Source organism: Pseudophryne corroboree, chromosome 9 (genome assembly GCF_028390025.1).
Source record: "Pseudophryne corroboree isolate aPseCor3 chromosome 9, aPseCor3.hap2, whole genome shotgun sequence".
In the NCBI taxonomy this organism is placed as follows: Eukaryota; Metazoa; Chordata; class Amphibia; order Anura; family Myobatrachidae; genus Pseudophryne; species Pseudophryne corroboree.
Genome location: NC_086452.1, coordinates 78,114,497 through 78,129,939, shown reverse-complemented (window position 1 = coordinate 78,129,939; position 15,443 = coordinate 78,114,497). Strand labels below are relative to the sequence as shown.

The window sequence follows — 15,443 nt, the reverse complement described above, 5'->3', positions numbered from 1 at the left end:
GTAGCCGTATGTACACACATCTAACACCCTGCAGTATATGTAGCCATATGTACACACAGCTACCACTCTACAGTATATGTAGCCATATGTACACACATCTAACACTCTGCAGTATGATCTGTAGCCATATGTGCACACAGCTACCTCTCTGCAGTATATGTAGCCATATGTACACACATCTACAACTCTACAGTATGATACGTAGCCATATGTACACACAGCTACAACTCTGCGGTATGATACGTAGCCGTATGTACACACAACTACCTCTCTGCAGTATGATATGTAGCTGTATGTGCAGACAGCTACCACTCTGCAGTATGATATGTAGCCGTATGTACACACAGCTACCGCTCTGCAGTATATGGACCCGTATGCACACACATCTACCACTCTACAGTATGATACGTAACCATATGTACACACCTCTACAACTCTGAGGTATGATACGTAGCCGTATGTACACACAGCTACCACTTTGCAGTATATGTAGCCATGTATTCACACAGCTACCACTCTGCAGTATGATCTGTAGCCATATGTACACACAGCTACCACTCTGCAGTATGATACATAGCCGTATGTACACACAGCTACCACTCTGCAGTATGATCTGTAGCCATATGTACACACAGCTACCACTCTGCAGTTTTATACGTAGCCATATGTACACACAGCTACCACTCTGTGGTATGATATGTAGCCGTATGTACACACAGCTACCTATCTGCAGTATATGTAGCCGTATGTACACACAGCTACCACTCAGCAGTATGATATGTAGCTGTATGTGCACACAGCTACCACTCTGCAGTATGATACGTAGCCATATGTACACACATCTAACACTCTGCAGTATGATATGTAGCTGTATGTGCACACATCTAACACTCTGTAGTATGACATGTAGTCGTATGTACACACAGCTACCATTCTGCAGTATGATTATATAGCCATACGTACACACATCTACCACTGCAGTATGATACGTAGCTGTATGTGCACACAGCTACCACTCTGCAGTATTATAGGTAGCCGTATGTACACACAGCTACCACTGTGCAGTATGAGACATAGCCGTATGTACACATAGCTATCTCTCTGCAGTATGATACGTAGCCGTATGTACACACAGCTACCACTCTGCAGTATGATTTTTTTGCCGTATGTACACTCGGCTACCACTCTGCAGTATGATATGTAGCCGTATGTACACACATCTACCACTCTGCAGTATGGTATGTAGTCACTTACCGACTGGACCAGGCAGAGCTTTCTTCTAGTGCCGTATTAGAACGTATCTATTTTAATCTTGACATAATGACACGAACACTAACGAAGGTAGCTGTTTTATATTTTAGAGCAATTCAGCAAAATGAGCTATTCCCTGATAGGGTCCTAGACCTCCAGCATACACCGCACACCTGATTACTGGACAGTGTTATATTGTGTCCAGCACAGCTGCGTATAGGTGCTTATACTGACCTCCATTCCCTGCCAGCCTCACACTTTGTACTATGTATTATTGATTATACCATGTCATTTATATACAGTATAATACTATCTATCTGAAAGACTAACGATCCGGAATTTACTGTAACCTGACTAATTACTTTTCTTTTTGCAGATGTGTGATCTGTATGATGGACTTTGTGTATGGCGACCCCATACGATTTCTCCCCTGCATGCACATTTACCATATGGACTGTATAGACGACTGGCTAATGCGATCCTTCACTTGCCCTTCCTGCATGGAACCAGTGGATGCGGCACTGCTGTCCTCCTATGAGACTAACTGAGCCTGTGTCTGGACTTCCGCACACGGGACATCGCTGCGGAGGCTCCGCCTGGTCAGAGCCCAAAGAGCCGCAGCATAGGGATTAGGAGAATGCACACCAACCCTAGAACCTACGTATCTGCTGGCAGACAAGCCTAGGAGGGAAACCTGTCTTACCGCAGACTTTAACGCAGCAGCTCCTGCTTAATGGATAATTATCTATTTCTCTTAATGTGCGCAAGGAATTATACTCTTAATTACTTATGTGTCGTTATCATTAGATACAAGGCCTAACTAGCAGGTGTATATTGATTATATTGTTTCCTGCCTTCTAAATTTCACAGATACTCGGAACCTTCCACCTCTCCTCTAATAACCTGTTATGTTGTTCGAAGTGTAATTGTTGGGGTCCGTGTCTATAAATGTATGGGGTGGAGACTTGCCCTGTTCCGGACAGTGTCCCAAATATCAGGCCTGGAATGGGGTTGCCATCCAGGCTATGGTGGTTTTTGTTGTTTTTACATGTGGACATTCAGAAGAGGAGCTGCTGATAAATACTCACCATTTCATCCCATCGTCTTGCTTTCCCATCCGATAAGTTATATCTGAGAGGACGTCCGTACAGCGGTTTATAGCCTCCACCATACATTACCTCCCCGAAAAATAGTGGAGGAACCTGGTGTGTATTAGCGTTTCTTTCTCTTGCAGACCTACACCCCTCTGGATCAGGGCACTGCTGTGCCAAAGCAGTCTGACAAATCATAGACTCGTGGATACATTTCACGTTTGTTTTTTTTTAAAGGACTGGCGAACTAGTTTTAACCCTTTGGCTGCCAGAAATGCCCAATGTCGGGCTTCTGGCTCCTCTTACATCGGAGGAAATATTTGCACCTTCTAATATTATTATTATAATTATTATTTCTTTACATTGGAAATGGAATTCCATGGCGTTAGGTCTCTATAAGGTGAACTTCGATATTGCAGGACAGGCTCACCTGCACAGCGTTGTGTATTAAGAGCGCCTACGTTTGTTTCGCCTCGCAAGGTAGAATCAAGCAGCGTTTCGACATGATACATTAATGAAGTTGGTTGATTGTTTAAACAGTGTATTCAATGTAAGGACATGCCCTGCATAATATTATTTTTTTGTTTGTGTATTAACCCCTCCTCTGTCAAGGCCTCTGATTGCACACCGACACATAAGGCCGCTGACTTTGAAGGGATTAACTATCATTTGTGTTACATTTATGTTTATGTAATCACTACAGTATTTTTTTTTTTTTTTTACTTTGTTTAAACTCAAACTGTATTTTCATCAGCCTTTCAAAGTGGTGTTGCTAGCTCAGCATCAGATTAAAGCTGTGTATTCCTAAACTTTAAAACCCTGATTTGGCTGTGCTTCAAAATGCTTAATACCCATTACTGAATAGCTTCTGTTCTCAGCAGTTCAACTCCCAAATCTGCAACCCCGGTGATACATTTGTTATATCGCAATTGTATCCATCCCATAAGAAGCCCTGTTTGTAGTTTACTTTTATTTTATTTTATGTTAAACGGTGATTTAGGTGCATGGTCTTTGCAGGTCGTGTTCAAATTGATTTCTTCCAGAACGATGAACTGATAGTGTGTGGATCACTGGTGTACCAAACCTCTGATGCGACTGAAGGGTTTATTCCATAAATGCACAGTAAAACCTGTAAACATCATTTATTTGTACAGACAGTCCTATTTCTTTGCTTCTTATGATCAATGATCGCTGCCGTTTTGGTTAAATGTGTTTTGAAAAAAGGTACAGATCTCAGAATATGGCCGCTTTTCACAGCTTTGGAATCTGGGAAATGAAAAGGTTGTTCTCGTGTGAAAAACATAATGCTACATAAAAGACCAAAATCAAACCAAACTCTTGCTCTTGTGCAGTCAGCATGTGCTGGCTGTACAAAAGCTTTTAAACAGGGACCCAGCACATGCTGGCTGCACAAAAGCTACAGGTAAGATCCTAATAAATAATTAGCAAGTGAGTTGAGAAGTGAACTTTTGGGGCATGGGGCTCCTTGGATTACTCTAGCTGGGCCACTTTGAGGCATCACCATCTTACATTTATTTCTAACACCTATATCACCCTGTGTTTTTTATTTATGCAGAATTTTTCACACATCTTTTACACTTGTAACACTGATCAGCAGGCCCGCCATCAAGTGGGTGCTGCAGGCACAGCTGTCCCAGGCCTGGCCTCTCTAACGGAGAGAGCCTGGGCCGCTCATATAGCCGTCTGCCCGCCACTCTGCTCCGTCCCCTTTTCATGCCCGAGTTCTGACACTGTCACAGGAGGGGGAGAGGACTCTGCAAGCTTCAATTGTAAACGTCCCTCCCAAAATGGCTGCCGCCTCAGAGGAGACCGTTATTAAAGATAGTATAGCATCTTTAATAATGGTCTCCTCTGAGGCGGCGTCCATTTTGGGGAGGGCATTTTTCAATTGAGGCTTGCAGTGTCCTCTCACCAGGGGCATAAAAGGGGGTGGAGCTACACAGAATGGAGGGGGCGGAGCTACACGGGACCAGGCTGCTACCACAGGAGAATGATCTGCAACAGCTCCTGCCAGCCTGTGATAGGTAAGTTGAGTGAATGAGAAAGTGTATGTATGGGTATGTGCGTGGTCATTATGTGTAAGTGGCACTACTACTGGAGGCATGTATAAGTGGAACCGCTACTGGGGGGCATTACGTGTATAAGCGGCACCGCTACTGGGGGGCATTGTGTATAAGCGGCACTGCTACTGGGGGGGCATTAAAATGGTGTTGCTGCGTATGTGCACATGATTTATTTATTTTTCTCATACGTCCTAGAGGATGCTAGGGATGCTTCAAGAACCATGGGGTATAGACGGGATCCGCAGGAGACATGGGCACTTTAAGACTTTAAAAGGGGTGTGAACTGGCTCCTCCCTCTATGCCCCTCCACCAAACTCCAGTTAGAGTCTGTGCCCAGTGAGACTGGATGCACACTGAGGAGCTCTCCAGAGTTAAAAAAAAAAAAAAAAAAAAAAAAGACATGTTTATTATTTTCAGGGAGACCTGCTGGCAACAGGCTCCCTGCATCGAGGGACTGAGGGGAGAGAAGCAGACCTACTTCTATGAGTTTCAAGGCTCTGCTTCTCAGGCTACTGGACACCATTAGCTCCAGATGATCGCTAGGTACGCCTAGATGCTCGTTTCCGGAGCCGCGCCGTCACCCCCCTTGCAGAGCCAGAAGTCAGAAGCCGGGTGAGTAGACGAAGATCAGAAGACTTCAGTGACGGCTTTGAGGTGCCGCGCTGCGCGCCATGCTCCCACATACACAGAGGCACTGCAGGGCGCAGGGGGGACGCCCTGGGCAGCATAATAGCAACTGGCATAAGAGTATACAGTGCCTGGGCACTAAATACAGACCCCCGCCAGTATAAATATATAAAAATAAGCAAGACTAAAGCGCGCCATTGAGGGGACATGGCTTAGCCCCCACAGCTCTAATCAGTGCCATTTTCTCTTCACAGCTGCAGAGATGCTGAGCCTGGCCTCCCACACTGCTGTACAAGCAACAGGTTGCAAAATGGGGGGGGCACAGTTGATTTGGTGCTAATTTATTGACCGTAAAAGCGCTAACAGGTCTGGGCAGTATATTACACGCTTCAGAACCGGGATAGGCGCTGGGTTGTGAGCTGGCAGAACTCCCTCTGTGTTTCTCTAACAGGCTTTGCTGTCCCCTATAGCCCAGTGTGTTGTGGGTGTCGGTACGCGTGTGTCGACATGTCTGAGGCTGAGTGCTCTTCCCAGGAGGAGGCTGGAGTGGGCTCAGAAAAGACTGAGGGAGTGACTGTGTCGGCAACGCCGACGGCTGATTGGGTAAATATGTTGAGTGTTTTGAATGCAAATGTGGCTCTGTTGAATAAGAGATTAAATAAATCTGAGTCTCAGAACCAGACATGGAGAAAATCCATGGAGGATGCATTGTCGCAGGTTCAGAACCCCTTGGGGTCTCAGAAGCGTTCATTTACCCAAGTAGCGGATACAGATACCGACAAGGACTCTGATTCCTTTGTCGACTATAGTGATGCCAGATTGAACCCTAAACTGACTAAGAGCATTCAGTACATGATTGTGGCGATAAAAGACGTGTTACATATCACGGGGGGACCCTGCTGTTCCTGATACTAGGGTCTGTATGTTTGAGGGAAAGAAACCTGAGGTGACATTTCCTCCCTCTCATGAACTGAACGCTCTTTTTGAAAAAGCTTGGGAAAATCCTGACAAGAAGTTACAGGTTCCCAAGAGAATTCCGGTAGCATATCCGTTCCCCTCTGGGTACAGGGAAAAGTGGGAGTCAAACCCCAGGGTGGACAAAGCTCTATCGCGTTTGTCCAAAAAGGTGGCGCTTCCGTCTCCTGATACGGCAGCCCTGAAGGATCCTGCGGATCGTAAGCAGGAAAATACATTGAAATCCATTTATGTCACTACAGGTACGCTGCTCAGACCTGCCGTTGCGTCGGCATGGGTGAGTAGCGCTATTGAAAAGTGGGCAGATAACTTGTCATCTGATATAGATTCCCTGGACAGGGATAGCGTGCTTTTGACACTGGGTCATATCAGGGATGCTACAGCCTATCTAAAGGAAGCTGTGAGGGATATTGGCCTTTTGGGATCAAGGGCCAATGCCATGGCAGTCTCAGCTAGAAGAGCATTGTGGATTCATCAATGGAATGCTGATACTGACTCTAAGAAGACTATGGAGTCTCTGCCGTTTAATGGTAGTGTCTTGTTTGGTGACTGCCTCGCTGACCTGGTATCTACGGTTACAGCGGGTAAGTCATCGCTCCTACCTTATGTTCTTGCACAACAGAAGAAAATGCCTCACTATCAGATGCAGTCCTTTCGGCCCAATAAATACAAAAAAGGATGAGGGTCTTCCTTCCTTGCTACGAGAGGAAGGGGAAAAAGGTCACAGGCTGTGGCTAGTTCCCAAGAGCAGAAGTCATCCCCGGCTTCTGCCAAATCCACCGCATGACGCTGGGGCTCCTCTGCGGGAGTCCGCATCGGTGGGGGCACGTCTCCCAACTCTTCAGTCAGGTCTGGGTTCGCTCGTCCCTGGATCCTTGGGTATTAGAAATAGTAGCCCAAGGGTACAAATTGGAGTTTCAAGATGTGCCCCCTCACTGATTTTTCAAATCGGCCTTGCCAGCTTCTCTTCCAGAAAGGGAGGTAGTATGCGCTGCAATACTAAAGCTGTGTCAAAATCAGGTCATTGTCACGGTACCCCCGTCACAACAGGGGGAAGGCTTTTATTCGAGCCTGTTCGTGCCCCGAAGCCGGATGGCTCGGTCAGACCGATTCTGATCCTATAATCCCTCAATTTCTATCACAAAAAAATTCAAATTCAAGATGGAATCTCTCCGAGCAGTGATCTCCAGTCTGGAGGAGGGGGATTTCATGGTGTCGGTCGTCATAAAGGATGCCTACTTACACGTCCCCATATATCCTCCACATCAAGCTTATCTGAGGTTTGCTGTTCAGGATTGGCATTACCAATTTCAGATGTTGCCGTTTGGTCCGAGGATTTTTACCAAGGTGATGGCGGAAATGATGGTTCTCCTGCGCAAGCAGGGAATCACAATTATCCCGTACTTGGACGATCTCCTGATAAAGGCGAGATCCAAGGAGCAATTACTGAAAAACGTTACGCTCTCCCTGACAATTCTGCAACAACATGGTTGGCTCCTAAACTTGCCAAAATCACAGTTGCTTCCGACAACACGGCTGTCGTTCTTGGGTATGATTCTGGATACAGAATTACAGAGCGTTTATCTTCCAGTGGAAAAGGCTCTGGAAATACAGAACATGGTAAAACAGATTCTGAAACCAGCAAGAGTGTCGATCCTTCAATGCACTCGGTTGCTGGGGAAGATGGTGGCGGCCTACGAGGCCATTCAGTTTGGCAGGTTCCATGCCAGAGTGTTTCAGTGGGACCTGTTGGACAAGTGGTCCGAGTCTCGCCTGCACATGCACCGGAGAATAATCCTATCTTCCAGGACCAGAATCTCTCTCCTGTGGTGGCTGCACAGTTCTCACCTCCTAGAGGGACGCAGGTTCGGGATTCAGGATTGGATCCTGGTGACCACAGATGCAAGTCTCTGAGGCTGGGGAGCAGTCACACAGAGGAAAAATTTCCAGGGAAAATAGTCAAGCCAGGAAGCTTGTCTGCACATAAACATTCTGGAATTAAGGGCCATTTACAACGGCCTTCGGCAAGCGGAACATCATCTTCGCGGTCTGCCCGTCTTGATTCAGTCAGACAACATAACAGCAGTGGCGTACATAAACCGCCATGGCGGAACAAAGCGGCGATGGCGGAGGCCACAAAAGTTCTTCGCTGGGCGGAAACTCATGCAGGCGCTCTGTCAGCAGTCTTCATTCTAGGAGTGGACAACTGGGAAGCAGACTTCCTCAGCAGACACGATCTCCATCCAGGAGAGTGGGGTCTTCATCACGAGTTCTTTGCAGAAGTGACAAGTCGTTGGGGAATTCCTCAAATAGACATGATGGCGTCTCGCCTCAACAAAAAACTTCAGGGATATTGTTCTAGGTCGAGGGACCCTCAAGCAATAGCGGTGGACGCCCTAGTGACACCGTGGGTGTTTCTGTCGGTCTATGTGTTCCCTCCACTTCCATTCATTCCAAAAGTGATAAGGATCATAAGAAGAACAAGGGTTCAGGTGATACTCCATTGTTCCAGACTGGCCAAGAAGGACCTGGTATCCCGATCTTCAAGAATTACTCATAGAAGATCCCTGGCCTCTTCCTCTACGAGAGGACCTGTTACAGCAAGGACCGTGTGTGTATCAGGACTTACCGCGGCTGCGTTTGACGGCATGGCGGTTGAACGCCAAATCCTAGCCCGAAAGTCTATTCCCAGTGAAGTCATTCCAACACTACTTCAGGCTAGAAAGGAAGTAACGGCGAAGCATTACCACCGTATTTGGAGGAAATATGTGTCTTGGTAGGAATCCAAGAAGGCTCCTATGGAGGAATTCAGCTGGGGCGTTTGCTCCATTTTTTGCAAGCAGGTGTGGATGCGGGCCTAAAGTTGGGCTCACTTAAAGTACAAATTTCGGCCTTATCAATTTTCTTTCAGAAAGAATTGGCCTCCCTTCCAGAAGTTCAGACCTTCGTGAAAGGCGTACTACACATCCAACCTCCCTTTGTGCCCCCGGTGGCACCATGGGATCTTAATGTGGTGTTGCAGTTCCTGCAGTCTCATTGGTTTGAACCTTTGCGTAAGGTTGAGTTAAAATTCCTTACTTGGAAAGTAGTCATGTTGTTGGCCTTGGCATCCGCAAGGCGGGTATCTGAAGTGGCGGCTTTGTCTCACAAAAGCCCCTATTTAATCTTCCATGCTGAAAGAGCGGAATTGAGAACTCATCAGCAAATTCTGCCAAAGGTGGTTTCATCGTTTCACGTAAACCAGCCTATTGTGGTGCCAGTGGCTACTGACGCCTTGATGGAATCAAAGTCTCTCGATGTGGTCAGAGCTTTGAAAATCTATGTCGCCAGAACGGCTCAAATTAGGAAAACAGAGGCTCTGTTTGTCCTGTGGGCTCCCAACAAGATTGGGGCTCCTGCTTCCAAGCAGACTATTGCACGCTGAATTTGTAATACGATTCAGCAAGCTCACTCTACAGCAGGATTGCCGATACCGAAATCTGTGAAGGCCCATTCTACCAGAAAGGTGGGCTCATCCTGGGCGGCTGCCCGCGGGCTCTCGGCATTACAGCTTTGCCGAGCTGCTACTTGGTCGGGATCAAACACTTTTGCGAAGTTTTACAAGTTTGATACCCTGGCTGAGGAGAACCTCTTGTTTGGTCAATCGGTGCTGCAGTGTCATCCACACTCTCCCATCCGTTCTAGAGCTTTGGTATAAACCCCATGGTTCTTGAAGCATCCTCTAGGATGTATGAGAAAATAGGATTTTAATACCTACCGGTAAATCCTTTTCTCTTAGTCCGTAGAGGTTGCTGGGCGCCCGTCCCAATGCGGGCTGTATCTGCAGTTATTGGTTATGGTTACACACATGTTGTGTTGAGTTCAGTCAGTCTGTGGCTGATGTTAGTCATGCCGTTGCATGCGTTGTTGAATGCCATGTTGTACGGCGTGTTTGCGATGTGAGCTGGTTTGTGTCTCACCTTAGTTTAAAAATTAAATAAATCCTTTTCCTCGAGATGTCCGTCTCCCTGGGCACAGTTCCTATAACTGGAGTCTGGAGGAGGGGCATAGAGGGAGGAGCCAGTTCACACCCCTTTTAAAGTCCATGTCTCCTGCGGATCCTGTCTATACCCCATGGTTCTTGAAGTATCCCCAGCACCATCTACGGACTAAGAGAAAAGGATTTACCGGTAGGTATTAAAATCCTATTTTTTTACGTAATTTTTGATATAGATAGATATATAGATAGAGATATATATATTTTATGTATGTATGTATGTATTAGCCCAGATCTGTGACTTTGTGCCTCATTTGCTAACGCTGGGTGGAGTTAGTCAAATGAGTCACAGATCTGGGCAAATCTATAGGAGACTAGGAGCAGAAGCAGATGGTATGGGCATGGCACAGGCAGGGGCATACCGCCCAACTTTCTTTAGGCAGAAGGGACACGCGCGGCGAAAAGGGTGCGTGGCCAACGGAAAAGGGGTGTGGCTTCGTGGGAGGACACGCTATTGCGAGCCACGCCCCCATTTTCATCGGTGAGGGGGCATGCCCAGCGCTCTGTGAGCTGCTGGCATGCCCCCTCTCCTCCTGTCTCCACTAAATAGACGCTGTGCGCACAGCGTCTATTCACCGCTGCTTTGCTAAGCAGAACAGCGAGTACAGGAACCTCCCAACTGCCCCCCCCCCCCCCCCCCCCATAACGGGGGACACTGCGGCCCGTGGGCGGGACAGACCCCAAAAATGGGACTGTCCTGCGAAAATCGGGACATTTGGGAGGTATGGAGGTGTGTGAGGGGGTATGCCGTACAGACTGGCACCGGCTCACTGTGTGCTTGCCCCCCCTCCCCACATCAGCATACTCAGTAGGGTCTCTCTGGCGCGGAGGAGCGTCACTTTCTGGCACACTCCACGCTTCATAGCTGCAGTTTTGTGGGGCACCTGCCGCTGTGCAGGTTCCGTACTGCCTCTGTTATCTCCAGCCCTGGCAACCCCACCGCTAGCTGCAGCTCTGCTGCCCGCAGTGAGGTGCGCCCAGCTCCTTCTCACACTTTAGCTGGCGGGCAGCGCTGCAGAAGTCTGCGCTGCTTGCAGGCTCCAACCCCCTCCTCCCTCCAGCCGCCGCGTCTCCTGGGGGCTAACCAGTCACTCCCAGACTCCCCTTACCACAGTGCCCGGCAGCCGCGTGCATGCTATGACCCCCTCCTTCCGTAGCGTCTCCTGGGGGCTAACCAGTCACTCCCAGTCTCCCCTTACCACAGTGCCTGGTAGCCGCGCGAGGTCCGCAGTGTGTGACTGAGGAGTGGGGGGAGGGATGCGGGTGGGCAGAGGAAGCAGGACTCCAGCCTGAGAGAGTCAGCCATGGCAAGTCTCCAGCAGCAGCAGATCCCAACAGGTTGGAGTGGAACAGCAGCAGTGGCTCCGGTAAGACACATCTGTCTGTCACCACTGTTTTGTCCCTTATACCAATCTCTCCCGTGCCCTGGGTTCTGTCATGTCCCTGTAACCCCTAGCCTTGCCCTGTCACCCTTATCCTGGCCCCGTCACCCCTGTTCTGACCCTGTCACTGCATACCCTCCAACTCCCTTTTTGGCAGGTACAGTACCCGCAGCGCCTCCAGACCCCTCCCCAATGCACCACACCTCCGTACCTTCCCCTCCACCACATGCGGCTCCCCACCTCTCCCCAACACGCTGTGCCTCCAGACCCCCTACACCACCTGCTGCTCCCACTCCCCCGCCCCTCCACCACGCACAGCACCTCCAGACCCCCTCCACCATCCATATTTTGACAGTCCCGGGCCCCACAATTTCTGATGGCAGCCCTGCTGGTCAGCTAGTCTCACCTTTTAACACTCTACACCTTACTACTGTCCTCTTTCTTATACTCCGCAGTTACTTTCACTTATCCTTTATTTGTGTTGTGTCCTAGGGTGGTGTAGGTGTTGCCCTGCGTCCCAGAGGCGAACCCTTATAATGTAATGGACCTGTCCGTTGAGGTCACCTTGATGATTGGTGGGCAGGCTAATGTATTGGCCTATTTATGCCAAGAACCTCAGACATTATGTAAAATTAAATTTATTATAATTCTAATGGTTGTATGGTGCACATGCTCTCTTGTTCCTATATTGTGATATATTACTGCCAATAGGTTGTCTCTGGGTGACATATTACTGACCAATAGATGGTCGCTGGTTGATATATTACTGACCAATAGTTAAATGGGTGATATATTACAGGTTGAGTATCCCTTATCCAAAACGCTTGGGACCGGAAGAATTTTGGATATCGGATTTTCCGTATTTTGGAATAATTGCATACCATAATGAGATATCATGGCGATGGGGACCTAAGTCTAATCACAGAATGCATTTATGTTTCATATACACCTTATACAAACAGCCTGAAGGTCATTTTAGCCAATATTTTTAATAACTTTGTGCATTAAACAAAGTGTGTGTACATTCACACAATTCATTTATGTTTCATATACACCTTGTACACACAGCCTGAAGGTAATTTAATACAATATTTTTTAATGACTTTGTGTATTAAACAAAGTTTGTGGACATTGAGCTTCAGAAAACAAAGGTTTCACTATCTCACTCTCATGAAAAAAGTTCCGTAATTCGGAATATTCCGTATTTCGGAATATTTGGATATGGGATACTCAACCTGTACTAAGCAGTTGATGATGATTTGCAAACTACTTGAAAGGTGAGTGATGTATGGTGTTGCATCTTCTGGGAAACAAATTGAGGCCTATTTCCGCTACTGTGTTTTGAATTTAGACAGCTGACCTAACAAAATTCAGTGTATAATGGAGGGAAAGTCAGGTGGTGGGAGGGTGGACTAGGTAAGACACCAACGTCCTCTCTGTGGTTTGCCCACGCCTCCTTAAGAAGCACATCATGTCAGGGGCACGTTTACCATGAGGGTGCGCTTCATACCTCCAGACTAGCAATACAGCATATTTTTATTGCTAACACTTGTAAATGACTTTTGTGTGTTCATCGTCTGGACACAGCTGTACTGATTGGGCAGGTCCAATGGTTCTATCATGCACTCTGCACTTAATGATCCATACCAAAACAGAATTATTGCACAAGCCCTAAATAAGTCAGAATCTTTCTTGTGCGGGTTTGACAGTCACTGCATCAACAGTAACAGTGTAGATCCCAGAATGCAGGCACTGGCGGGAAACATACAATATGTTTGCCCCGTCATTAAGTTTGAAATTAATATTATTTCTTTCTCTGATGTCCTAGTGGATGCTGGGAACTCCGTAAGGACCATGGGGGAATAGACGGGCTCCGCAGGAGACTGGGCACTCTAAAAGAAAGATTAGGTACTATCTGGTGTGCACTGGCTCCACCCTCTATGCCCCTCCTCCAGACCTCAGTTAGAATCTGTGCCCGGCTCGAGCTGGATGCACACTAGGGGCTCTCCTGAGCTCCTAGTAAAGAAAGTATTTATTAGGTTTTTTATTTTCAGTGAGATCTGCTGGCAACAGACTCACTGCTACGAGGGACTTAGGGGAGAGAAGCGAACCTACCTGCTTGCAGCTAGCTTGGGCTTCTAGGCTACTGGACACCATTAGCTCCAGAGGGATCGAACACAGGCCCAGCCTCGGTCGTCCGGTCCTGGAGCCGCGCCGCCGCCCCCCTTGCAGAGCCAGAAGACGGAAGATTCCGAGGAGAAAATCGGCGGCTGAATACTCCGGTCTTCATTAAGGTAGCGCACAGCACTGCAGCTGTGCGTCATTGCTCCCCATGCACACCACATACTCCGGTCACTGATGGATGCTAGGGGGGAGGGGGGCGCGCCCTGGGCTGCAATTAGAGTACCTTAACATGGCAAAAAAACACATAATATAGTCTAATAATCTAATAAACTATATATGTGTAAAAATCCCCTGCCATAATATTAATAAAAGAGCGGGATAAGCCTGCCGAGAAGTGGGCGGGGCTATCTCCCTCAGCACACTGGCGCCATATTCTCTTCACAGTTCCGCTGGAAGACAGCTCCCCAGGCTCTCCCCTGCAGTTTCCAGGCTCAAAGGGTTAAAAAGAGAGGGGGGGGCACTAAATTTAGGCGCAAACTATACATGTTAAGCAGCTATAGGGAAAAATCACTTTCTGTAATAGTGTAAATCCCTAATTATATAGCGCTGTGGTGTGTGCTGGCATACTCTCTCTCTGTCTCCCCAAAGGACTTTGTGGGGTCCTGTCCTCAGTCAGAGCATTCCCTGTGTGTGTGTGCGGTGTGTCGGTACGGCTTTGTCGACATGTTTGATGAGGCTTATGTGGAGGCGGAGCAGGTGCCGATAAATGTGATGTCACCCCCTGCGGGGTCGACACCAGTGTGGATGGATATGTGGAAGGTATTAACCGACAGTGTCAACTTCTTACATAAAAGGTTTGATGACATAACAGCTGTGGGACAGCCAGCTTCTCAGCCTGTGCCTGCCCAGGCGTCTCAAAGGCCATCAGGGGCTCAAAAACGCCCGCTACCTCAGATAGCAGACACAGATGTCGACACGGAGTCTGACTTCAGTGTCGACGACGACGAGACAAATGTACATTCCACTAAGGCTATCCGTTGCATGATTACGGCAATGAAAAATGTGTTGCACATTTCTGACATTAACCCAGGTACCACTAAAAAGGGTATTATGTTTGGGGAGAAAAAGCAACCAGTGGTTTTTCCCCCTTCAGATGAGTTAAATGAAGTGTGTGAAGAAGCGTGGGGTTCCCCCGATAAGAAACTAGTGATTTCTAAAAAGTTACTAATGGCGTACCCTTTCCCGCCAGAGGACAGGGTACGTTGGGAGACATCCCCGAGGGTGGATAAAGCGCTCACACGCTTGTCAAAAAAGGTGGCACTACCGTCTCAGGATACGGCCGCCTTAAAGGAGCCTGCGGATAGAAAGCAGGAGGCTATCCTGAAGTCTGTGTATACACACGCAGGTACTATACTAAGACCTGCTATTGCTTCAGCATGGATGTGCAGTGCTGCAGCAGCGTGATCTGATTCCCTGTCTGATAATATTGATTCCCTTGACAGGGACACTATTTTGCTAACCATAGAGCATATTAAAGACGTAGTCTTATACATGAGAGATGCACAGAGGGATATTTGCCGGCTGGCATCTAGAATAAATGCAATGTCCATTTCTGCCAGGAGAGTATTATGGACTCGGCAGTGGACAGGTGGTGCGGATTCTAAAAGGCACATGGAGGTTTTGCCTTACAAGGGTGAGGAATTATTTGGGGATGGTCTCTCGGACCTCGTTTCCACAGCGACAGCTGGGAAGTCGACATTTTTACCCCAGGTTCCCTCACAGCCAAAGAAAGCACCGTATTATCAGGTACAGTCCTTTCGGCCCCAGAAAGGCAAGCGGGTTAATGGCGCGTCCTTTCTGCCCAGAGGCAGGG

At 47.9% G+C, this 15,443-nt stretch overlaps 1 protein-coding gene across 1 annotated transcript in view; it reads left to right on the top strand.

The window, feature by feature from the left end:
• RNF11 (ring finger protein 11) overlaps nucleotides 1–3,159 on the top strand; it is a 43,449-nt gene extending 40,290 nt beyond the window's left edge. Inside the window, exon 3 of the mRNA XM_063939559.1 lies at nucleotides 1,628–3,159. Within this exon, the coding sequence (XP_063795629.1) occupies nucleotides 1,628–1,799 (172 nt within the window). The 3' untranslated portion in view covers nucleotides 1,800–3,159. The remainder of the gene's footprint in view (nucleotides 1–1,627) is intronic.
• The last annotated feature ends 12,284 nt before the right edge of the window (nucleotides 3,160–15,443 follow it).